The sequence below is a fragment of the Chamaea fasciata genome, unplaced genomic scaffold (assembly GCF_029207755.1).
Source record: "Chamaea fasciata isolate MVZ Bird 193981 ecotype frontalis unplaced genomic scaffold, bChaFas1.0.hap1 SCAF_10, whole genome shotgun sequence".
NCBI lineage: Eukaryota > Metazoa > Chordata > Aves > Passeriformes > Sylviidae > Chamaea > Chamaea fasciata.
The window spans coordinates 23,038,939-23,065,683 of record NW_027094095.1 but is presented as its reverse complement, the minus strand read 5'-3'; the positions used below and the strand labels follow the sequence as shown (position 1 = coordinate 23,065,683).

General features: G+C 40.7%; 1 protein-coding gene across 1 annotated transcript in view; it reads left to right on the top strand.

The window, feature by feature from the left end:
* Window positions 1-26,745, top strand: part of EIF2B3 (eukaryotic translation initiation factor 2B subunit gamma) — a 98,767-nt gene that overhangs the window by 52,707 nt on the left and 19,315 nt on the right. The window contains exons 6-9 of the mRNA XM_066192712.1: window positions 16,174-16,304; window positions 16,971-17,164; window positions 21,095-21,172; window positions 21,883-22,031. Of these exons, the coding sequence (XP_066048809.1) occupies window positions 16,174-16,304; window positions 16,971-17,164; window positions 21,095-21,172; window positions 21,883-22,031 (552 nt within the window). The remainder of the gene's footprint in view (window positions 1-16,173; window positions 16,305-16,970; window positions 17,165-21,094; window positions 21,173-21,882; window positions 22,032-26,745) is intronic.

The window sequence follows — 26,745 nt, the reverse complement described above, 5'->3', positions numbered from 1 at the left end:
TTTTTTGCCTCAAAAGTACTGATATCTACATAATTGTTTGGGTTTAAGGATTCTTTTTAAGACTTTGGTTTTTAGTCTACAGAGAACCCACAGTAAAATTTTGCCTCTCTGCAATTCTGCACCAGGACTGGAGAAGCTCAGATGCCTTGTTTAAGTTGTGCGTGTTTAAAACTAACAGCAGGGACTGAAGGGAACAGTGAAGCTCTTGTACGGTGCCAGGAAGTACTGACACAGTGTACTTCCTCAATATTACAATATTTACATTGTGTTAATATTTTAACAGCGGGATTTGATGGCAGGCAGAACACCTTTTTTCATTGTTTGTAGCTCAGTGAAGCATTTACGTTTTTTCAAATGTTTTTTTGACATACAAAAGTTGAAAAGATGTTGCCCAGCAGTAAAAAATTCAGATGCTATGAATGGCTTTTGTAGAGGAAAATTATGATTACTTCCAGGTTGAAGTATTACGTGAAAACTAATGTAGTTATCTGTATGGGATCTGTTTCTTCTTCAGTGAGTCCCAGCTTAGCTCCAAAGATACGGCAAGAACAAGCTGTGCCTAAGTGAATCTAGTTTGTTTATAGCTCTACCTGTAGGATGATTGGCATTCAGATTAATACATGCATTGTAAATAAAGTACAAAATCTCAGGCAACTAAAATGAAAACGGGGGAAAAAGAACCTGAAACAGCTAAACCTCGGTTCTGTCTAAGTATATAAATCTTGCTTCAGGATTTAGAACATCTTTGTTGTGTGGCAGCTTTGGAAAAAGGCTGAATATTCAGCTCCAACATTAAGTCATGATACCAAGAGTTTTTTCATCAGCTTTATCACTGTCTTGCTTTGTAGTACTAGACACATCCTTTGATTTTTCTATGCACTTGTTTCCTCTTCTGGGTGGGATTGTTTGGAAAATAATCAGTATTTGTTTGGCAGCAGTGAGATTCTATGATGAGGGATGTTAGGAGAGGTCAAAATACTGTTTGGTAGCCTGTAACTCAGTTTGTAGTCCTTTAATACATTTTTATGAACTATTTTAAAAGGCCTGAGTTTAGGATTATCCTGCCTGAAGTTTTATTGCACTATAGCAAATCAAATTCTTGAGTTTTAAAAGGCAGAACTTGCTAGTGCCTTTGAATAAAAGTCAGAGGAACTATTCTGTTTATTAGAACACCCTCAAATACGTATGTCCAGACAAAAATAAAAAATACCATGCCCCTAATGTAATTTAAACCTGGGGAATTTATTTTTCAGGAATGAAACTGCTTTTTATTTCCTCTCCTAGAAGGAAAAAAATGCATTTTGGCAGTTAAATCTCCATCTATCACTCATCCACTGGTTCAGCACTGGATCCTAGTGAAATCAAGTGTGCAAGGGTCCTACCCTGTACAAATCTACCAAGCTCAAATGCTTGTGGTTCCATGCTGGCTTGGGCAACAGCTGAAGAAATTCTTGCCTATGGCAGTTTATTTCCTGCAGCTGGAATTTGTTCCTTCTCTTCTTTCCGTACTTCTGTTTCACCAGGGTAGGTTGATTAAAAAGTGCTCTTTAATCAGCTGCAGTGCACTGGCAGCCTGGGCACAGGGGTGCCAGTACAAGATTGGGAGCTCTGCCCTTGGATGAGTGTCTCCATTCCTGCGTCTGCAGCAGATACCCAACACTGGTGACTTCTGGGTCTGTTCACATGATGTTCACAAGAGGTCACAGACCATACCCTGCAACCAGCTGGATTTACCCTGTCTGAACAGGAACTGTGACCTCAGTGTGAAGCTCTTGTATGGGCTGAATTTTCTGCCAGTGGTACCTGACCCTAGAGTTTATTTTAGCGGAGCCCTTTGATTCTTCATCAGGTTCCTTTCTTCATCAGTGAAATAGAGTTGCTGCGGTTGGTCTTGGTAGAGAGTATGAGAGAGTATGTTGTATCACACCACCACATGAGAGGGAAGTCAGTTAAAAATATGAGCCCTTTGTATTTCGGTGTGAGCTTTCCTTTCCTCAGCATTTCCTCCTTCAGAGCAAAGCCAGCCCGGGGAATCTCATAGGTGCCACGTTTTGTGGCGTGGGAAGACAGGCAAGCACAGGCTGTGCGTGCTGCTGGAGCTGCTCTGCCAGCACAGGGCAGGGATACTTGAAGGTGAACACCTGCACCACATGATGAACTGCACAATATTGCTTTTCTTAAAGCAGTCGTTCCTCACGCTGAGCCAGCAGCGAGACAGAAGCAGAGGCTGTAGCTGGCTGGGGGCACGGCTCCACCCCACAGCTGGCGGGCCTCACACCCCTGGGGCCCTGGAGTGGCAGCCAGCACAGTAGCCAGTCCCTTTTTTGGCACTCTCCTGAGTGCTAGGTTGGAATCCTGCCTCGCTGCTGCATTCGGAGCAGATGGAAGAAGAGAGTCCTTATTCCCTCTCCCCCATGAACTTCGTGTGTAGCAGAGGGCAGGATGTGGGCCTGTGCCCTGTGAGCCCCGCGTGTTGCACAGACATGCGCTGGTATTTCTTTGCTGTGTGCTGACAGTTGGCTTGCTAACAATCCCAGCAAAGCTGCTACCAGGAGAAAAGTGATCAAAGGGGAATTGCATGGTAGCTTGTGTTCTGTTTTTCCTGAAAATTTCTAAAGCTTTGGCTTGGTGAAGTAAGGTACATAATTTAGAGGAAGGCAGAAGGGAGATAGATATAGAGCAACCTCTTTCGTTGTAAAGTTTTAACATGGAAAATTCAAACTTGCTTTGGAAATTTGAGTCTTGAAGATATGTCTCTACATATCCCATGAATATGCTTAAGAACATACGTAATATGTATTTATAATATATGTGTACATGAATGGCATTGTGCCCAAAGTCAGTTGTGCAGGTACAAATGGCAGCCTTTGTTAGAATCTTACCATGCTCACAGCTGAAACCTGCAGACATATGGAGACTGCTGTTTTCACCCCTCATTGAGGCAGACAAGAAAGTCCAAAACCAGATCAAGGCTGCCTAAAGCAAAGCAGTATGTGGTCCTAATCAATAAGGTCCCCAAAATAATTTTTCTCAAATTTCATCAGTGCAGACCTTGTCAGAAATATGCTAATCAAACCTTAGTTACAGGTTGAGCATATAAAAAAACACATTTAAAAATACTAACTTTTTAAATTGTAGCACTTGCCAATTAATAAAGGCCACAGCTGAGGCTTCCTTTGCAACTTTTTGCTTTTGTTTTTCCCACATAGTATGGTACAGCCTCAATTACATGACTTTGTCCCTTGTTTGGGGTTTTTTTTCCCCTGTCTGTGACTGTTGCATCATTGCCTGAGATGTCTACTGAAGGAGATACTGTTCAGGGTTGTACATAACTTCTGTAGTTCAGATGAAGGCCACCAACCTTATTCCCTGTTTAAACCATGTTCTGAAGGTAAGTTTAATACTTGTTTTGGAAAGGTAAAAGTAAATATGTTCCTCTTGGTGCTCATCACTGATTCTGTAATGCCCGTTAACTATGTTTTCAGCACCTCTACTAGTGAAGCAGTGGTTTTTTCCCTTCTGAAGGTGGGAAACCAGGGTACACAAGAGCTGAGGTTTGAAGCATCTTTGTCTTAAGTATGCCATTTTTCAACTCTTAACATTATACAGGGAGCTTATAATGTTGAAAAAATCTTTTCTATTGATGATAGCTGTTGCAGGGTGAAAATCAATGGCAACCTGCAGAAATTAGATTTATGTTCTGCATTCAGCACCATCCATAAAATCATCTGACAGAAGGGAAATTACAAAAAAAAAAAAAATTAAAAATCAGTTCTTCAGGCATCATTCATTTGCCTTACATCTTAGCAGTTCTTTTCTCCTCTTGCAGCCCTCTGCCTAGTACATTTAACACACATGTTCTAACAAATGAGGCAGTCATTCTTCTGCCTCATTACACAAAGGTGATTTATCCCCCAGGCATAGTCCATCTTTGCATTGGGTGAAGGTGTGTTTTTAAGGGTTGTATCATAATGTGAACACACGAGGTCTTAATTGAGGTATAGGCAACATGCTTATAGCTTTTCTTAATTTGAGTGCCCAAACTGTTAACCATGATTTTCTTTAAGTGTGTGTATATATATTTATGTATATGACACTTCTAGAATTAATCAGTGAGTCTACTGTGACTCTTGCTAATGGAGTAGCTGTTATCAGCACAGATTTATCACCTTTCAGGTCAGCCACCAGTAGGAGATGGGATGCTCTAAACTTCAGTGAATATCCGTCTCAGCATTTATAACCTTGGCCTGAAGCATACTCTGTTTCTCTGTGTAACAGTGCTTGAGTATTTCAATTACCTTGCAGAAAAGAGAGAATGGAGCAGGCCCAAAGTAAAAGTACTTCTACCTTTTAGAAGTAAAAAAACCCAAAACGAACAGATCTCTTCCAAGCATGTGCAGTGTTTTTTCAGACTTAGCCTGATGTAGTATGGGCACTTTTCCTGTTTACAAATGTAATGCCCAGATGAAAAGACAACTCAGTGCTGTGCCAAATTCTAAGCATGGAAGTGCAAGAGCTTTTCAGCAGAGCAGATGAAATATTTTTAACGTGGTCAAAACAAATGGTTTTTTCCATAATTTTGTTCTTGGAAATAGCTGAGACGTTTTTGATGATGCTATCCAAAAAGTAATCAACTTGAGGGAAACACCTGGCATGGGTAATTTCAGCCAAAACAGTTACACTTTGGCAAAGTTTACAAACAGATGAAGACAGAAACTTAAAATAGGAAATTCTGGGCAATTTTTCTTTAGGTACCCTAGTTGCACCACCTCTGAACATTGGTCATTTCAGATTTGGTGGAGGCAGATGCCATTGTGTGTTTGCTCAGATATTCTGGGTTCTCTGTTCTTCACCAGAGTGTGACATGCACTTTGTGACATAAGAAGATCTTCAGACTTCATTTCCAAAGACTATGTAGGCATATGTAAAACAAAATTGACAACGCACATATTCCTCTTCTATATTAGGACATTTCACATATTTTATGGAGTCCTTCCCCCTTTTCCCCCACTTCTCTTCCTCCTAAAACCGGGTAAAATTTTATTGTGTTTGGTAGTGTGTTTTGCAAATCACAGTTTTGTCCAGAATCTAGTTCTTCTGAAGTTTTGGATGTAGAATAAGCAACAGATTCCCAGGTACAGTCACCTGGGAAGTGGGCAGCTCTTCCTGTGGCCAGAAGGATTACGTGTGATGATAAACAGCAGCACTGTGCTCACTTCAAAAGGTCTGAGTTAGCAACTCACAGTGCCTTATCCTGGGAATGCTGAGTGCTAACATCTTGCCTGCCACCAGGGAAGTCCGCTTTCCCTGGGGAGCCCTCCTCTCAGGGTGCACTCTTGAGAGTCTGAGCTGTAGCTAAGAAAACAAGCCAGCTTTCTGCAGTTCTTCCAGTGCTGGAGAGCTGCCTGCCAGGAATTGCCAGTAGAGAAACTCTTTTCTGGACTGAGCAAATTTGCAGTAAACTTTATAGCCAAAGTCTGTATGATTTGTTTACAAAATAAAACACTGGGGTTTGGGTTGGTATTTTTTTTTTTAAACTGCTGAAATAAATAAGAGCAAATTGTGTGAGGTCATAGAGCTCTGCCTTTCCAAACTGCTTCAGCTGCACTCCCAGGGCACACTTTTCTGCTCATCTCCCCTCTGCTGTGTCCAGAGAGACTCTGCCGGGCCAGCACCAAGAGGGAGAGGAAGGTTTGCTGTCTCAGTGCTGTGTTGGAAGATCTGTGGCCATGAAACGAGCTGCAGCAGAGCCACCCTTCTCCTCCCTTGATAAAGGGCAGGGCAATGTGAGATCTTTGGAAGCTGGAGGTGTGAGTAACTGTCTCTGGAGCTCCTGCTTGGATGGCTGTGTGCTATGCTGTACACAAAGGCCCCTGCAGGTTTATATTAAGGTGCTGCCCAGACTAAACCAGTGCATTTTTTCTTTTTCCCCTCTAAATGCCTTTTTATCATTCAGTCTGTCACCTGTGTTTCCTGGCAAGGGCTGCTGGCTGGGGGAGGTCTGGCAGAGCTGAACACCCAGCTTTGGTGGTCTTTGTGTGGCTGCCTGAAAGATGGCTTAAAACAGAACCTGCTCTGTGAATACCTGCAAGTTAACATGTGTCAGCCGTGTGGCTGGAAGGTTTCTCCTTTGCTGCAAAGAGATTTTATAATGAATACTTTCCTTGTGATTAAAACGGATAAATAAACAAATAGCTCCTACAGGAAGTATATTGTGTGAAGTCAGGGCAAATAGATTGTAGCTTTTCAGACAAGGAAGAGAAACAGAGAGAAAAACACCCCACAATCAACCCAACCCAAGCTCCTCCTTAGTGCATTTCATCTATTACAGTGTGAAATGGCAATTCATCTTTCCCATTTCCTTTCCTTGTCAAACATATCCAGCTGTTGGAGCTTTCCTTGCTCCTTACTAGAAATGCCAGGAGTGAGGATTGGTTTATGTTCTCCTCCTCCAGGGTATCATTACTGTTATCATCTTTCCATGGTTACCAATCAAGCTTACTCCTGAAACCTCAGGGGGAAAAGCCCTAATGATCCAAACAAGATTCAGATACATTATGATTTTCAGCAAATGCCTTCTGTAAGAAATACAATTCCTTTTCCTGTTGGCAGACTTCTTGGGAGTAGACATATCTTTGGATATGCTGAATTGGAGCCGGTCAACTTCATCAGTAACTGCAAACCTTTTTGTGGGACCATGATACTCCATAGTGGCCACATGCCTGACATACCAAAGTGTGCTTGGTCACAGCACAGTACTCTGTGTACCCAAGCTGCTCTTTTCTGAGATAAATGTTAAAATGTGTTAATTTTGTTCTCTTAATGTAACTTAAAGCATCACATTAAGACCCTTTGGATTCTGTAAAAAAAATGAATTTAGGGAGGGCATGAAAGACGTCATTCAGTTATAGAATCATAGAAATATTTAGATTGGGGAGGGATGACTAGCAGGATCTAGTCCAACCTCCTGCTCAAGTCTAACTTTTGTGTTGTTCAGGGGTTTTTTTGCAGTTGAGTTTTGAAAATCTCTAAGGATGGAAACTGGGCCTTGTCCCAGGACCATACCACTCACTGAAAAGTTGTTTTCTTTATGTCCCAACTGAAATTTCCCTTGTTGCAGCTTGCATTGCCTCTTGCTCTCTAACTGCGCACCTCTTGATAAAGTCTGTCTGTCTTCTGTATCACTTCACGTGTGGTAGTGGAAAACCGTAATCAGATTGCCCCACAGCCTTCTCTTCTCAAGGCTGAACAAACCCAGCTCCCCCAGCTTCTCCTCCTGTGTCATGTGCTCTTGGCCCTCTTGGTGGCCTCAGCTGGGCTTGCTCTGATAACAAACATTAAAAATGGTTAACTGTTTTTTCTACTGTTTGATGCAGTTTCAGTTTCCTTGGGTAACCTTCAGTCACATTGACTTCTGTCTTCACAGGAGATGTGAATTCAGAACCAAGAAGTAATTAGTTTACCTGTCTTTGTGTGCTTTTTTCCCCCCTTTATTTTTTTCTTCTTAAATCATTGCCACTTGGGCAGTATCACACTAAGTATTCTTTTATCAATGCAGTACATTTTCTGTACCCAGCACTACTTGCTTGTAAGATAATACCTTGGATGAAGTTATTATCTTGCCATGCAGGACATCTCCCTGTGAGGATACAATCTTTGTATTCTGGTATCATATAAATGTCTCTTGCAGTGGAAAACGTAATTCCCTTGTATTCTCCATTCAGAGGATCTGAATGTACAAATTTCAAGATAATGTTTTCCTTTCTGCCTCTCTCTCTTTTGCTTCTAAATCTCTCTTCTTCTACAACTCAGTCACTGACACATCCTTCTGAAATGCTGAGTCCCCTTTAACTGACAGGTTGAATTTTAGGTGAAGAGGGGAAACAATTATTGTCTTCCTAGTATTTCACTTTTTCTTAGAGTTTTTTTATTCTAGGTGTTAGTTAAATTTCATTGTGCCTTAGCAAGGCAAAGAAAACATGAACAATCATAAACATGTCTGTAACACTGTTGCTGACTTTATTATTGCATTGAATTATTGTGGTGGGAGACTTTTAACTTTCTGCCTGTAGATGAGACAAATGCTTCCAGCGATGATAGGGTACACATACCAGAATAGAGCAGCTAAGTGTCTTCCTTAAGTTAGTGAACCATCATTCAATCAGTAATGGTACTCTGAGTTCCATTTTGAATGTGTTAAGGAGCCTAGAGCGTGAGGTAAGGGTTAATCTTAGAACAATTTTGAATCAAAGAGAAGCAACTGTGAATTTCTTTACTTAAAGTGGAAAAACTAAAAATAAAAAGGGAGTGTAACATTTTAAATAGTCTGTGGGAAATGCTGAATGCTGTCTAGTTAAGCTACTGGTTTTGAAGAAGTCCAGGAGCTGAATGGAGAGAAGGAGTGATATTTCCCCTAAATCAAAGATGCAGAGATGAACTGTAGCTCACACAGCATTTTACACCAAACTTTTATGGATTAATACCACCTGGAAAGAACATTATGAATAAAAGCTGTCTTGTGAAAAAGAGGAGATGGGATTCATTGGCCAAAAAACTTTCAATGTTCTTCAAGAAAGGTTAAAGTGAAGACAAAAAAAGAGTTTAGTCTTATCACAGACAGAAGATCGTCTTGCAAACACCATGGTAAAAAGAACCAAAGAGTTGTCCTACAGGGAGATGTGAAGCAAGGATTAGCAATCAGTATAGAGGATTGGAGTTAAGGTAGAGTGCTGGGGAGAGGGGTGTAGAAATGGTACTTGTATAGATGAAAGGGGGATTGAGTTACACACCGGAGCTTCCAGTTTATTTCCCAGACTGCTGTGAGATATTAGTCAAACTGAGGATAGATCTGTTTGATTGCAGACCACCAAACACACTATCTGCATGGAGAAACAGCAAAGTCATGTGGGCATCTCCAGTGCCTGTAATGCAATACCGGTGCAGCAGGGTGGAAGAGGTTGCCCATGTGAAGCTACAGCTGTGTCTGTATTTTCTGACACACATTTTATACAAGTCTGGAGTGTTTAAATCTATTTATCTGAATATATAATTATACACCTAAGGTAACATAACTCACCGGTTTATGGATACGTCAGCCTTATCAAATGCATCATATATGTGTCTTTGTTTAGGCAAATTGTCAGAATGCCTCTGTTTCTTTTTCAGAAAAGGAGCCTAATTTCAAAGGCACTTAGAAAAAAGTTGGTAACGCAGACACAGATGGCTGCAAAGGCGGAGGTGGGAGAGAAACGGGAAAGATGAGTTCTGGCAAGGAATCACATTTGTTGCAGGTGCGCTTGTTTCAGAAGAATGGGATGCTGTCTGGGAATGAATGAGATCCATTCCTCAGCAGCATGTACAACCTGCCAAACACCCTGGGTGGCCTCCGACGGCCTCAGAGACTTTTGGTCAGAGAGAAGTTCTAAAAATGTCTAAACTTGCTGGCATTCCTGTGCAAAAGCTGTGTTAGTCGGGAGCTGTGGGGTGTTGCTGGCTGTTCGGCAAGTGGGCAGAGTTAAGGTTACTTAGATGACCTGAGCTGAGTGTGCACACGCTTTCAAAGGATTTGAGTATGTAATTGAGGAGTTTTAATTTCTGTGGTCAATTTTTCAGAAAGCTGCCTTGTTTCCCAAAGGGCTTTTTGGCAGAAGTGGAAGTTAGATCCCTGCTCCTTTAACTGCATCCAGACTTGGTGGAACTTGAGAACAGCTTTTATGTGGTTTGCATCCATACCATCCCTTTCATACTTTGATCTGGTTCCTCTCCGTGTTATGGTCTCTGTGACTGTCACTTGCGTGTCTTCTGCTTTCCCTCCATCACCCGTAATGTGGGGTTTTGGTGGCGATTCTGCAGTTTTGGGAAGTCATTCATAAACTTGAGCCTGCAAAGCAAAGCTGTGCAGTTTTACTGGCTTGCTGTGTAATGGCTTTTGAATGAGTCATGCATGTTCTTGTGAGCATTGGGAGTATGTTGCTGTCAGGCTTGGAGGTTTTAGTTAGAAAATAGTTTGGAAAGACAAATGAAACACAAATGCAGTCGTGTGGAATTACCTTTAAGTAGAACATTTCTCGAAGTTTCCTTGTCTTTTCTCTAGAATTTTAACTTCAAAAATAAGAGACACTGACAACTAATTAATGTGAAATTGTGGCAGGGTGTGAGACATGTATTTATTCTTTTTGTGGTCCAAATTTTGAGGGTAGAACAGGCGAAATAGAACATAGCAAGATACAACAGATGTTTAATGCTGTGACAAGTGCTGCAGGTTATTGAATTAGGCAGAATTAATTGCCTGGTAGTTTATTGGCTTGCCTGGTTACTTTGGAGTTTTCCTTTATTATAATTTGTCTTGGGTACACTAAACAAAGGCAAAAGGATTATTTCAAGATGTAAGGGCAGAATTAGCCTTCTGCAGAGATGTGGCACACCCTAGAGATTTATCACTTGATTTTTTTTTCCTTTTGTATGTAGTCCTTCTCTGCTTTCTCCACGTTCTTAGCATGTCTCAGAAATTCCAGCATTTTTAGTAATGAATCAGTGAGAAGAAGGGGAAAAGTCCTGTAATTCTTTTTTCCATTGTGCTTGTTAAAACGGCGTTGTGGGAAATGGACCCAAACACTGTCTTTTAAGTGGTGTTGAGTCTGAGGCAGGTGGTATTAACTCAGGACTGCATTAACTCTTTTCAAATCTCTTTCCTGTTTCCTTGAGGAAACATGCCTGGTGTATATATGTGGCATGGGCTGTTTGCCTGCCTCTTGCATTGACATTTTAATTTGGTCCATGATATAAATATCATTTCCCTAATCCCCCTTGCCCTGACCCTGTTTTGTCTGTTTTGTCTTTTCTTCAAAGTGAGTTGACTTTTTTTTTCTTGAAGGAGGGGGGAGGAGATGGGAATGGTGACTGGCTGCTCTAGTTTGGAGCATTAAATGCTCAGGGAAAAAAAATCTCAGAGTAACTGTTGTTTCTTTCTTTGTATTCACATGGAAATTTTTAATCTCCATCAAAGGATCAGGAGAAAATAACGTTGAGATTCAACAAGAGAGCTCCCAGCTTACATGGAATTTTTAAATGTTATTTGGCTTTATCCTTTAAACTATGAGAACCATGAACTATGTACCTACAGGGTTCAGAATTAACTTTTCTCTTTCTTCCAACACACCCTCTTTTTTTTTTCTTCTTCTTCTTCCCTCCTTTTTTCTTACATCTTTATTGTTCTGTATAAACATGCAACTCCTTTCTGGCCAAAACTGTAAGTTGCCTTAGGTTTTGTTTAGTTGTATTTATGTATACATTTCTAACATTAATTATGAGCAGCAGTCTGAAATACAGCCTCATGTTCTTTTGATGTGATCTGAAGAATCTCTATTGAGGCCATGGAGCTAAGATCAGAACCCAATCCAGTGTATGCTTGCATAGCTGTACAAGAGCTAACATTTGCCTGTTTAAAAAAAAAAAAAAAAAAAAAGGATACAAACAGGTAGAAAAGGGCTGATGATCTGCTTGTTTGTAGTGGGGAATCACAACGCTATCTGCAACTGTAGATGTAGCTGATTGTGCTGACAGTGATAGCAAGGGAAGACCCCTGCAAATACCCATGGAGGGTAACAGCAGATTTCACAGGTGGGTGCTGACAGCAACAGTAGATTTCATGCTTCATCACAGATTAATAAAACAGGGAAGATGTTAAAATGCTAATACTCATTAATACTATTTTATGGTGTTTAACATTAAACATGGAAAATGAAAATGAATGACAGCCGGTAAATGGAACTGACAGTTGTGTTTAGGGTGTCTGAAGCTGGTGAGAATTAGCTGCAGGAAGCAGAAGCTGTGGATGCTCCTACTCCTGCTGTGAATTAAGCCAAACAGCACCTACAGTGAGCTAGACTTGTGCAAGGTCACCTAAACTTAGATTCAAATACACTCTTGTATTATTGTAACATATTTTATGAGCTTCCTTTCCTTACCATCATTGGTCAGAACCATTATGTTCCGTGTCCTATGACAGTCTCCAGCAATACATATATCTAAGAGCAGAAGTCACAACCCATTAAAGCATAATTGTAAAATCCTTTTTTGTCTTTTTTTAAGGGGACAGTATTAATATTTTTTTTCCAAAAAACTCCTCTTGTGTTTCAGTTGGCTAGATTGTTCTTCATTTCTTCCTGAAGTTTCAATAAGCTTCATCGGAGGGGCAGTTGCATTTCAGCAACAAGTAAAAGTTGGCCCTCTGTGGGCCATAATGTAACATAATATAATATAACATACATAGATACAAACTTAATTCTGCCATGTTGTAGACTGTTTTAAGTTTATTTATGGTTAAAAGTCTCTGAAAACCTCTGTGTAGCTGTGTTTAAATATTAAGCTTGTTGACCTAGGGTGTTTTCACCCAATGTTCTTTCACAAGTAAAACTTTTTAATTTAGTATGAACCTTATCTGTGGCTTTACTGAGATGCAAAAATCCCAGAAACACTGGGAATACGCAGAGTGCACAGAGACCAGGGATAAAGGAATTCTAAAGGTGTAATTATGTCTTGCTGGTAATAACAGTATTTGGTAAAATAATGGTTGTCTGACCAATTAGCCATTTTTGCACCTTAATGTTTTAGGTTTTAAATAAAATTAACATTGAGTATTCTAGGTTTATATTGCCTGAGTCTGCAATCTCCTAGCTGACTGCAAGTAACTGATGTGTGTTCTAAGCTCTTAGGTACAGTTAATACTGAATTTTCCAGGAGGTTCTTTTGATTTTTAAATATTTCATCAAGTGAATTGAATTCCCGGTTTTTATCTTGCACTTGCACCATGAATTTCAACTGTCTGGTTGTCTTCATTTCCCCCACTTATGCACCATCTCCTGCCAACATCCCCTGTAGTTGTGACCTGCTGCATGGCTGTCAGATTCCATGCCAGAGATGGTTCTTCTGTTTGCATGCTTAAAATGTGATCAGTATCAACCCCTTTCAAAACTGCTGCCAGCTCTTGTTCAAATGATACTGGAGCCACATAAGGTGCTCCAGGGATTACTGTGTCCCCCTCTCTTCATTTACAAGCAGACATCTAATACCACTCTCCATCTTTGGTGGTTTCATTGAAAACCTGCTACTTTCTGTTGAGATGAAAACAGACAGATAGAACTTCAAAAATCAAAGTTTAGGGAGTGAAAAGTCATGGAAAAGGGCCTGTCACTTGGGCTCGATTTTGTGAAAACATATTTATTTTGGCAAATGTTTCTCAAAGGCAGGTTCATGTTTATGCTCTCTACTGTCTGAAGTTTGCTCTGAGGTGTCAAGAGCATGCTTACTCCACGTTGACTTAGAATTGGATTTCTGCCAAAATTCTGTGTGCCCTCCTCTCCTTCTGCTTACCCCTTTACTTTCTTTCTCCTGGTTGTAGCAGATTTTTCCTTCTGTGGATCTCAGTGCATATTTCATTTTCACTTCTTGGTGCTAACAAAAACAACAAGCTTTAGTAACCAGGGGGCTCCAAGTTTTGAAACTGAAGAGAATAAAAAAAGATGCTTTCTTCAGCTTATATAGTCTTACATTTATTTCTTCTTAAGATAGGCATGTGAAGTTTGGGATTTGATTGTAAGAATTTTAAATATGCTGGACCAGAAACCTTTTTGGTTTGTCTTCTTCTGTAACTAGGTCACAGGCCAATTGCTTCTTCCAAACTCCTTCTGCTTTTTCTTGATGAAGGGTCTTCAGTCCTTCTGCATCTCCTCTGATTTAAATTCCTATCCTAGTTCCAGCTAGATGTTTAGTTTCTCCTGCTGTTGACAGTCAGATAATAGTCTCACGCTGTCACCTCATATATCTGAATTTGCAAGATCTGTTGCAAAAAATTCCGAAATCTTTCTCACAGAGGGCCTTACTGTGTATTTTTACTACCTTCCAAACACAAATTCCTCTAATGTTGCATATAAATTGCTTCAACAGCAAGCAGAGGCAAACCTTCCTGGTTTTCCTTTTCCAGTAAGAAGGATGTGTGTCTGAGCCACATCTTATGGATGACCCAGAGATTTGCTCCACCTTTGGCAAAGGAATGTGGCTAGCACTTCAGAGAATTGCAGGAAAGCTTCAGGAGTTTGGCCAAGAAAGATTAAACCATCAAAAATGAGGCAAAACTGCAAAACTTTGTCTTTTCCTCTTTCCACTGCTTTCATTTCCTACCGTGTTGTGTTGTCCTCTGCATCAGACTATTTAAGACTGCCAAATACTTGGGTATTTTATAGGTAATATATCTTATAAATGCCATAGCCAGCCTCTGAGGGAAACAGAGGATTGTCGGTTTTGGATGAAGTATAAAACCCAAGCAGGAAATCATTGCTGAATGGCACAGCTGCAGGCAAACATTGTGAGCTAGTAAACTGCCCATCTGCACAGCCACACGTGTGTGGGAGCGCGGGGCCGGCGCGGCCGCGGCGGAGCGCGCCTGTAAGTGGTTAGCAGGCAGAAATTCGGTGATTAAAGAATGAAGTGTTTTGCTTCGTTAGTTCCTGAAACACAGCTATCTGAGGGTGATTATAATCTTATTTTCAAGCAGGAGGAGAGACTAAAGACTAGAGCTTTTCCTTGTCTGTAATAAAACATGAAAGCAAAACTTCAGAGGTGGGGTGCAGGACAGAGGATGTGACACAACCTACACTGAGGACTGAAGAAAAAGTTTGTCCAGAAAACGAAACATACTGTATTTGTTTGTAGGGCTGAACTGACAGTCACATCCAAATCTTCCCTTCAGAGCTAGGGACAGGAAAGACTGTTTTGGTCCTTAGGTCTGCTTCACTGTCATTGACCTGAACAGGGGCCTGGGTGGGCTTTGAGCTGTGTAAGACACCCCTTTGCTAGAGATTTTGCCAACCAAAATAACTTTCACTGTACTCATTCTAGTACTTGCCTTTTGTAATTTAATCTATTAGTTAGTTCCTAGTTTTGCTGTCTTCCATTCTAAACAATTCCTCTTTCTTTGTGGGTTATTATTTGTTGAGTTCCTCTAGCCAAACTCACTGTGTTAGTTCTCCCAATCCTTCCTCTGAAGTTTAGCACTTCCTCTTACACATGCCAAGTTTGAGTTCATTTTCCGCATGATTTTCCCAAGTACTACTTTAAATAATCCACAATTCAGTAACTAAATGGAGACTGTTAAAATAATGAAACAACAACAGTAAAGCTCTTTTAAGACTGCACTCCAACTGTAAAAACTGTTGATTTGGGTTTTTTTCCCAAATAGTTTATTGAAAAATAAAATTTTCTTCTCATAGTCAAAATTAAATTACCAGGGTTATAATCCCATTGTAAAATAGACTTTCTACATTGATATTTGTCTTTTGGGAGAGTTTTTGTTGACTCTTTGCAATGTATAAATCAATGTAAGAGTAGAGATAATCTAGCGATTGGGATCCTTGTTTACGGAATAGGTGGCTTGGGATAAAACCCCTTGTGATTTCCCCACCTCCTGGTATTGGGGTATCAGAATGGATATAGTACACGTTGAAGTCTGTGTAAGGGGAAGATGGGTGTAATGCCAGCTGAACCCTCTGGAAGCTTTCTGTTCACTTACACATTTTGTATTGGAGCATCTTAAGAGCATGAAAGTCTTGGGACCTAAACTGAAATGTCCTAATTTCTCTTGGTTAAAGGACTGAGTCTTTAAAATGTTCAGGATGTGTCATTTGAGCAGGAATATCATTAATGTATGCGTCATAAAAATTTTAATTTAAAGATCTGATATTTCATATATCCTTGAGCATTTCCATATTTTTGTCACAAAGAAAAGGAGCTGCTTTGGTTTTTCCTCTGTGGGCACTTCATTCTCTCTTTTCCTGTCAATTGGTGCCATTTTTTAAGCCACATAAAGGGACTTCAGTTTTTGTCATTACAGTGTTGGTACTTTCTGCATTCCATCTGTACACAAGTGTGAACTGTAGGATGATGACAAATTATAGTCATCTCTGTTAAAATATAGGGGATATAGTTCTGAAAAATGAAACTGTTTCTGCATTTTGAATATTTCTTTATATTTTAATGCATTAAGGAAGCATGTGTCTAGTGAACATTGTCTTAATGTGTTGCCATTTTGCTTCATCCTCATGGAGTGTGCAAAATGCTATGCAAAGAAAATGAAGACGTAAGTTTTAACATTCATAGACTTCATGTGTCTTTCTCCAGGACAATCACATCTCTCCGGAGTGAACTGATTCCACATCTGGTTAGGAAACAGTTTTCCTCTCCTGCATCATTGCAGCAAGGAGTAGACAACAAAGAAGAGGACCAAAAGAAAAAAGAGCAAGCATCCCTAGGTCAGAACAATATCAAAGATTTGGATTTATGGAAGTTTTAAAGCCCATATGCTACAGCTGAGTTACGGAGTACAGTACAAAACTAGCCTGGAACACTGTTTTACAGATTCTGCTTTTTTTCCTCAGCAGAAGAAGCTTTTTTCCCCTAGCAAAGATTCTAGTAGATTTCTTTTTCAAACAGTATTGTGTACTATATATTTTTTTTTTTTGTCCTCCCTTATTTTGATGTAAACCATAAGCAAATCAGCTAGGTGCTCTGTATTTTTTTTTTTTCTGGAAAAAAAGTTAGATTAGTTTTTGAAAATGTAATTTTAGGAGGGAGTTCCTAAAACTGGGTAGGACAACAGACTAAACCTTAGCCAGCTTGTACTGGGAACTGGACAAGATCTCAGATCCTGGAATTTATTTTTAGCATTTCTGCTGTTCCCTGGTGTGACCTTGGGCAAAACATTGCATCTGTCCTGATTGCTTAATTCACACCTGCAGAATAAAAATAAGCACTTACTCACTACATGTGATAAAATCTGTTAATGATTGCTGAGTATCTAGCCATGGAGATGAGGTGAGGCGAAGATTTCCCTTCACCAACAGTATTTTAATAGTATTCTTCTTCAGAAAGTATTTCATTAAATCCTGTCTAACTTTATGCATGTGTGTGTTCTCCAGACATTTATAGTTTCATAAAGGAAGATAATAGCTTGCTGAAACCTGCTCCAGATAACTCTTGTTGGAATGATCACAGAGGAGATATGAATGAAACTCTCCATGAAGGAAAAGTGCGCTGCTACGTCCATATCATGAAGGAGGGGCTGTGCTTCCGAGTGAATACTCTTGGGCTGTACATTGAAGCCAACAGACAGGTGAGGAAAATACAGAAATGCCACCTGGGAGTACAGCAGCAGCTTACAGAACATTTCACCCTGCAGGAATGACTCCCTGTGAAACAGCTGAGGAGTATGTGGGAATTGAACCAGCGCCACGTTATCCAGACACATCACCCTACTGCCTGCTGGATAGGGATGTGAAGTCAGGAAAAAGTTCTGTCGCTGGTTTATTCTAGATTTGATTTAGCTGAGAAAACCCTCACCCTACACATTCCTGTGGTTTTTTGGGAGAAGCAAGACCTGCAGCCAAAGAGCCACAAAGTGTAGAAAATAATAATGGAAGTAGCTTTGATAGTTCATTTAATCAATGTCCTCCATGTCCTAAAAGTAAGTTCAGTTCTGACTGGACTCTTCTTAGCAGATGTTTGTTTGAGATAATAACGAAGATTATTAACAGTTTGAAGACTTAAATTACTCTTTCATTTAAATTGCCTAATGATTTCCATTATAAAAGAATTCTTTTATGAACAGGTTTTCCTAGTGTGGTACTCCAGGTACACACAGAGGTGAACTCTTGATCTGATGCAGCATCTGTTGCAGCTTTCACTTTCACACTGCTGAGAATTCATAAAATAAAAAAAACACAGATGAGAATTAGGGAAATCCTGTACTACCTAACGAGCTAACAATTAAAAGCTCTTAGTATCTTGGTGGGGCAGGGATTTGGGGGTTTTTTTTACTGCACTGGCTTATGCAATGTACAAGTCCTCTGTGTTTTGCTTTGCTAATGATGAACTTCATTGCTGTCAGGAATGGACAGTTTCTTCTAGTTTTGAAAGACCAGTAAGGAGTGCAGTAGGGAAAGACTCAAGATTTCTGGAATGGGGCTGGAAAGGTGATAAAGTTGTATGGGGAATTCTGGAAATGGTCACTGCCTTGCCTTTGCTCTCAGAGTGAGTTGATTTCTTTTTTACAACATTAGTGGATTAATTCATGCAAACCAGAATTGCAGAATGGCAGCATGAGTTTACACACTGGAGCTTTCTCCTCAATGTTTGCAGAGGAGCACAGAAATAAAGTGATTTGCTTTGTGCTTAGGGAGATGAGGAAGAGAGGCAGCGCTACTGTCAGAAGGAGAAAACTTCCCCAAAAACAGCAGGAATAAGTGTGCCCAAAGGGTTAAGGGAGAATACCACTTGCTAAGGGAAGTGTGCGTGTACATTTGGCAGCAGCCACTTCAGTAAAAAGTTATTTAGCTAAGCCAGTCAGACTCCATGTGGGGTTTTTTTGTGTTGGTTTTTTGTTTTTGGTTGGGTTTTTTTTAACCTAAATATTCTACATTTTGGTTAGTTCAGGAAATATGTTTGCTCCTGGGTGGTACAAAGAATTAGTGTTTTGAAGTCACATTGGGGCCTTCAACATTGGAAAGGATTTTCTTTGAATTTTGAACTTTTTCAGGATGGTAAAATTTCTAAGGAAACTGTGGAGGTAAAACATAAAATTGAGCTTAATGAGGAGTTGTAAGAAAGTAGTTCCTTTTTTCAGTGCCATTGCATTTTGTTACTCTTGCTAATCCTCATAAAAGATGCACATTTAATTGGGGGTGGGGGGGCAAGGTTGACTATTTTGTTGGTCTCTAAGGAAGATTTTGGGTGTTTAGTTTGCTCTTATCTTGGCCTTAAAGACCAGATTCTGATCCCCTTGCTGCAAAGTCGGGACCTATAACTTTGAGGTCCCAAAGGACAGACTCACACAGCAGTAGCAGTCCAGTCCAGTAGCTGTGGGAAGGAATGGCATCCTAACCCATTGCCCTTCTGGTGAGGAAACACTTTGCTCACATCATTTCACTTCCAGCTGGGTTTCTGGATGCCTGCAGCCTGTGTGTGGGCAGGTGGGTTCAGGAGGGAGTTATCTTCAATAGCAGGAAATAGTTTCTTTGTAAGATGAATTAAATCCAAACACATCTTAAACCTTCCCTTGACCCAGGCACTCCCTCTGACTCCTGCCCCCAGTCTAACCTTTCTTTTCAGAGCAAAATGCTTGAGCTTGTAGCTTTTGTGGGTTGCCCCTCAGGCTGCACTACCACTGACTGATTCTAATAAGGGCTTTGCTCTGGCCAGTAAAATCCTTTATTTATTTCACCACACCACCTTTCCACTGAGGAGGGCAAGAGCCTTTCTTCATTTTTTTCCCTTCCTGCAGATCAACACTGGATAGTAGGAATCTTTCCAACCTACACTGTAGGTATGCTTTAGTGTGTGTTCCTCTCTTGGATCTTTGTGTCAGGTGACATGTCAAGACAACATCCCTTCACCCAGCCAGCATCATCCACGCACATTTGCCTAGTTTGTGGTGTTCTTGTAACCTGGTGGTTTTCTGTAGTGGTGCACCTTGGACTGAAGGATCTAATCTACTCTTGCTTTTTAAAAAATAAATGAAACCCAAGTCTAGTGAGAAGGGCCAACTTCAGGATATAAAGAGCTACAGATGTGAAATGTCTATTGGGGACAACAGGCACGTTGAAATGATGGCTCAGAAATGTGAGCTCATCTGATCCCATCTTCTTCAGATCTGTGGGGTTTGCTTTTTGAGATCCACTCCTTAGCCATCAGCTCTTGTTATCCCAGCTTTCTAAGGAAGTCATTTTACACAATTGTACTGTATAGCAGTTCCTTAATAGCAGCTTTGGAAATTGCTGGCAACACTCAGCCAAATTTAACAGAGTAATAGAGATCTCGGAGATAAGCTTTTCTAAGAGTTCTGTAAAAATAGGTGCTTGGGTAGAGAAAAGGGAGACAAGGAGTGCTGCTTCCTACCTTGGGGCAAACTCAGTTGCACCATCACTGTGCTGAGACTCCAGATGACCTCCCAGATGGACAGTCAGTGCCCACATCCTGGCTGGCCAAGCAGCATGTGTAGAGCTCCACACCAGCCCCAGCACATGCTGCCTCTCATTCAGCCAGACAATTTGCTGTGACACAGACCTCCTGTGTTCCTTTGACTGCCATCTCTGTCCTACCAAAGAGACATCATACGTTGCATCACCCCTGCCAGTTAACTCTGTAGCACTGTCTGTGCATTGCTGCAAGGTTCCCACCTCCCCTGACGTCCCAATCCGTGCTGTCATCACCTCTTCTGTGGTGTGTGACCTTGGCCTCAGCCTGACACCAGAAGATGCAGAATGCCTCAGGCTGCTCTTTCACCAACAAAAGGAGGAATGATGGAGTGATATCCCGTCCTCCTACAATGCTGGCTCTCCTTCCTTTCAGGAGCCAGTTCAGAATTGCTCCCCAAGGATTTGTTCTTGGCTGCCTCATGGGCTGTGTCTCTCTATTACCACTGCTGCTCTGTCTGCTTATCTAACGCCTGCCTTGTCCCTGTCAAGAACCTTTTGTTGTGCAGCTTTCTATCATCTGGAATAGCCACTTGATCGATTTTAGTTTCTTTCTACTTGAACATCTGAAATACAATTTTGTTGCCCATGCCTCAGAGTACTGTCTTATGGAGTGGGCTGGATGCAGTCATCTTTTTATGCCAGTTTACTGGTTTATATTTGTTATTACTTGCTTCCCTCCCTTGCTTTACTGGACAGTAAAACACGCTGAGCTGCATTTGAAATGGCAGATGCTGGACATTGTGGTAACATAAAGGATGTCACTGTGTTCAGCTGGAGCCAGCCTGCTTGCTGCTGCTGATCCGCTGCTTCTCCACAGGTGGGAAGCTGAGTTGAAAGGAGACATGTAGTGCACTGTGGTAGCAGTGTACCTGTCTCCTTTACAAAAGTGGGGGATGATAAATCATAGCTGGTGGACATTTGAAATGCAGTGACCTACACTTTCCCATAAGTTAAAATGTTTATGGCAACTGCAGTTGTGCAATGGAAACCAAAGCCATCTTTGAGTTGTTTATGTAACTTGTGGGCACAGCATTATCATGTTAGTTTGTGATGTGTTTTTTTTCATGCAGGTTCCCAAATTATTGCTTAATCTGGGTCTGGAAGAGCCATTGGTTCATGGGTCTGCACAGATCACTGATAGAGGCATGGTAAGTGTTCCCTTTTCCCATCTCTGCTCTTTCAGTAGTCTGCAACCACTTTGTTTCAAGAACTGCTTGATAAAATTCAGTCACATTGTTGGAAGTGAAGCCAAGTTCTGAGGTGTGGAATGGTGGAATGTAGGTAATACAGCCCAGAGTCTTCTGTAGGCTCACCCATGGGTTCCTGCCTTTCAGTGTCTCTTTTTAAAAGTTTGGTAAAAAGTCTAACTTACTCCCAAGTCAGACACTGCAGCTTCTTGTTCCCTAATGTCAGTTCCTGGTAGCTGAGCAGTTTGCCTCCCTAAGGACACCAGACCCAGGAAGGATCGGTATTTTAGCTTTGCTTCTTGCTAACACATTTTGGTTGAATGCCAGCTTCAAGCCTCCCTTTGACAGGTCTTACTGGGCAAACCTGTGTGAAACCAGTGAGTACCAGCAGGACTGTGCCTACTGTGCTTACCTTTCTGCATGAAGCCTACAGAGCCAGATCCTCTAATGGAGTTTTACCAAGCTAACAGACCTTGGGAAGATTGTCTAACTGTCTGCCTATGGGGTGAGCCCTAAATTTTCAGGTATTTCCTCTGCCAAGGATCCCTCAGGGTAGAGCAGGGTAAACTTTATTGATGAGTGCTTGAAACATGCTTTGGGAGAGGTGTATGGAGAACACATATCAAAGAACTGCATGTACTTTTGCTAGTTTCTGTTCTTTCCTTGCCCAGGTTGGATCAGACAGTATCATTGGGTCATCCACACAAATCGGGGAGAAGACATCCATCAAGCACTCCATCATTGGCAGCATGTGTACCATAAAAGACAAAGTTAAGATAACAAACTGTATCGTCATGAATTCTGTTACAATTGAAGAAGGGTAGGTTACCTTTTTGTACCTTAGTTCCCTAAATTTGTAGTTTCTTTTTCTAGATAGATCCTGGGCCAGTAATTTTGTCCTGGAAACATTCCTCAGCCAGAAGAGATGATACCAGGGGCTGTGTTTCCAAAGACCAAGTCACATATCAGTCTCTATAAGCAGTCCAGAAGTGCACAAGTGAAATGAACTAACAAGTGGGCTGCAATCTTTGAACACAAATTTCTTCTTTTTACAGTAGATTCTGTCATCTTCAGAATGTGTAAGTTAAGTGGATGTATGAGCTTGTGTGTCATTCTTCCAAGCCTTATTTTAGTGGCTGGATCAGTGAGTATACTTAAAATATTTGAGGCACAAAGCATATTTTAAAGTGGTACGCTTGCCAGCTAGAAATATTCTTCTCACATTTGAACATTACAGCTTCACCTAAGATGTCATTTTCTTTGGCCTTTTTTGTCATCCTGCAGCCTTTACTTTACCATCGCCTATGCTGAGTAATAGAATAAATGAATAAACTTTTCAAGGAGAAAATCTGCCAGCTAGTAGAGGTTTCTCATGCACTAAAGGACTAAATAGTTAGCCTTGAGCTGTACATTTCCAAATGTGGGAAAAGTGGCCTGTCTGTAATTGTTGATGTCTGCATGCCCCCATCTTTCCATACATGCTGGCTTCCTGTGGATGTCAGTGGAAAGGAAACTGCTGATTGAGTCTGTGCAGACCTGTGTAAATTCTCTGCTCCTTCATGGCTTGAGGTTTGCTTCGGGCCTCAGGAAAAAGGCCAAACTCTTAAAAAATGCCAAGTTGGCTCTGAAAGTTGCATATCTGAAAAACATAAAACCCCAAAGGATGTGGGGTCTATGGAGGATACTACTGTTACATAACTAAATTACAGGTAAGTATGGTACCTTACCACAAAGTGTTTGTCTTTAATAGAAATCCACAGTAATTTCAAGCACATCATAAATCAGAATTCCATTGAGTATAGAAAATAGCTGGTTTCCAGTTCAATCGCAGATGGATCCAGTATGGCTGTATCGCAAGCACTACTGTCATAAAAAGTAGAGGAACCTCTCTGATTTGATCATGAGACCCTCTGTCATTTTGATTAATGGATTGATGCCACAATCATAATGGTATGGTTTTGCATATGAGGTCAGCAGCTCTACCATTAAATCGCAGAGGCAGCTAAGTGTATAAATAGCACTATTTTTATGAAGAGTCCCAAATCATCTTGTGTTTGTCTGCATTGGCATTTAGTAGAGTTCTAAATCCTAAATTGATCCCAGAGCTGTTATGTTAAGCATTTCACAAAATTCCACAAGCATCGTAAAGTTGGTGATATATTATTTTTAAGGGAGATAAACTGATGTATGGGGTAATGTTTTTGTGAATTCTAGAAAACAATGTGATCCCTTAGTCACTCTTGGTGAAAACAATATAGTCACCAGAGAGTGAGAAAACTCACAGTCCCAGGGGTTTACCCTCTTTAGCTGCTTTATGGTTACTGCATGCTGATGCCCTGGAGTCAAATTTGTAATTATTCCTCTCCAGCTGGAATTAAGACTATAGACTCTGGATCTTTATTGCAAAGCATAGTGTAATTAATATTATGTAGATCTGCACAGATACTGAGCTGATAAATTATTTCTTATTGCATCATGGTAAGTCTTAATATTAGAGAGGCATGAAGTCATGCATAAACAGGTAGAGAGAAACAGAAATACTCTAGTTGATGAGTTTTGTTGAAAGAAACCTTGCTTGCAGTGAAGGATTTCTATGTGTTTTTTAATGTATTTTGACTCTGTTTCATTGCTTTGGTTAAATCCGATGGATTTTTGTTAAAATGCTAATCATTCTTACTCATGTTGATGGATCCATTTGCAACAGGTGGATGTGGTTTTGCTTTTAACTGTCCTTTTAACTAAAGGACGACTCCTTTATAAATACCTCTTTCCCTGAGTGTCTCTAAAACAGCTCAGGCTTTATCTAATCACAACTTCAGAAAATATCTTCATTTTTAATTGGAAAGTCAGTCTGTGTTGGCTGATATGGGTCAAAATGAGCATTATAAAGTGCCTTGACAGATCTAATTAATTTTTTTTTTTGTTGCATGGCAGATGTTCAACAAGTAAGCCAGTTTTCCCAACTAAGGTATTGTATATTAGAAACTTTGGAAATTGCATTGAGAAGTGGATAAAAACTGTGTCATTTAAAGAATATACATTTTAATGCTGACATGAGCAGCTCAACCAGACAAATGGTCTACCATAATAATGCCCAAGTCAAATGTGAGAGGTAACTGAAGGCCATTCATTGCGGCAACACCAACTTGAATCAGTAGGCCTAGAAGACTGCAGTAGGACACTTACTAGAAAAGACAAAGGTGTACAGATAACTCAGAAGAAAGAAATATCAGAAAAATCTTTTCTTTTAAAGTTGGGATACTGGGAACAGCCAAAAGCAAAAATTGCTCTGCATTCTCAGTTCATTTATCAAGAGCTACATGTCACTGCCTTGGTATTTCTCTTGCCTCTTCCACCACCTCTGGCTTCTCTGGGTTGAATCTTTCTTTTTTTTTTCCCATCTCAGCTGCAAAAGTGATCAGCAGCTTCAGTTCACTGTGTCAATATAGAAAAAGCAAAACAAAACAAACAAACCCACCAAAAACAAAATTAAAAAATGTTTATCTTTTGGTAGTTTTCCTATAAATTCTTGCTGTGCTGGTGGGAGCATCACAAGGTGCTTAAAACAAAAACAATTATCTCTTGTTAGGCAGTGGTTGCCTCATTATTGGAGGAGCAGGAGTCATGGCCTAGATGATAATAACTTTCCCAACTGAATGGATCAAGTAACTGGGGTTAGTTTGGACAATCCATTGCATACTGTTCACAAATTATGATCTGTCCTCCAGCAGTGGCTGGTGCGTTTGATACTCTGGAGTACCAGAAGCTGGGTTTTTTGTTTGCTTTGCTGTGTAGGGTTTCTGTTACATTATATATGTCTCCTGTGAAGTGATTTGAGTAGATATGAATCCCCCCTTAGAAGAGATTACAGGGGATTAAAGAAGTTAGTAACAGGGCAAAATAATTGGTAGTCCTTTCTTAATGTGTTTCCCACTGTGCAGCTAATTCTTCCATCAATGAGACAATAAAATAGCAAAGATTACATATGTGCTGAATGATGGACATACTTGACCAAGCTGGGAGGGATGTAATTTATACAACAGCACAAGTGCTGAGAGATGCTGACTGCCCAGGTGACAGGCTGCAGTGGCAAAATGGTTCTTTTTTCCCTCTGGATGGCTCCCTAGAGCTCAGTGACAAATGACTGCACTGAGTTACATAGTTGGAGAAAATCTACTAATCAAGCTAAAATCATAGGCCACTTGAAAATTTTTGTCTGTGTGGATTTTCCTGCAGTGGCTGTGTGTGTTCATAGTCTTCACAGTGGTTCAGGGCTGCCCCTTCTCTTTGCTTTATTTTCGTCAGGGTTGGAGCAGCACAGCAGGGTTCCTGGATTGCTGCATCTTTGGTGCAGGAGTCCCCTCACTGTAGCTCTCCTGCTAAGGGACTGCTTGTAACACCCACGGACTGACTGAAGCTGGTTGCCCAGGGGGATTGTGCCATTTGCAAATGAAAAGTAATTCCTGGTAGATTTAACCCCCTGATAAGCAGGGCTAGCCAGGTGGTCACAACAGATGAGGAAAAGGCTGAGGTACTCAACCACTTATTTTGCTTCATTCTTCACTGTCAGTCTCTATTCCCACACCTCTCCACTTTATGGTCCCTGATACATATGATCAGACATCATACTGATCAGAGGGCTGGAACACTTCTCCTGTGAAGACTGAAAGAGTCGGGGTTGGTCAGAAGAGAAGGCTCCAGGGACACCTCATTGTGGCCTCTCAGAACTTAAAGGGGACTTACAAGATTGACGGTTACAAACTTTTCAGCCCAGTCTGCTGCAACAGGACAAGGCCTGATGGCTTTAAACCAAAGGAAGATAGAGTTAGACTAGATACAAGGAAGAAATTTTTTACTGTGAGCATTTTGAGGCATTGGTACAAGTTGCCCAGAGAAGTTGGGACTGCCCCATCCCTGTAAATGTTCAGTGCCAGGCCAGATGGGGCCCTGATCAACCTGGTCTAGCTAAAGATGTCCCTGCTCATTTAAGGGGGTGTGGACTGCATAGCCTTTAAAGGTCCCTTCCAACCCAAATTACTTTATGGTTCTATAATGTTGTTTCATTTGGTAGACTTAGGCACACTTAGCTGTTTTGAAATGAGACCTAGGTATGGACGGATTAATTTAGTTTCAGGTTCCTGTTGTGGCTTTTATTTTAGCAGTCAGTGGTTGATTTGTTGGTTTTTATCAAATATTGGCTTTATTTTTACCAGTCTTGTTGTTTGACTCAGTTTGCTACCTTCTGGCAGCAGGAACATCTAATTGCTCTGGTCATACAGAATCTTGTGCTGAAGCGCTCTGAACATTACAAATAATATTAACAGGAAAAACATGTTGAATCCTTTATTCCATTCCTGCAGATAAATATTTCGAAATCTCTTGTTTGTTAGTAAAACTATCCCAGTGTATACACTTACGGGAAGAAGCTTGGCCATTTATTGTGCACATTATATCCTTTTTCCTTGGTCATGGAAAATGAATGTTTCTCTGGTAAAGATTCAGGGAAAGGGACTGTTCAGTAGGGAAAAAAAATC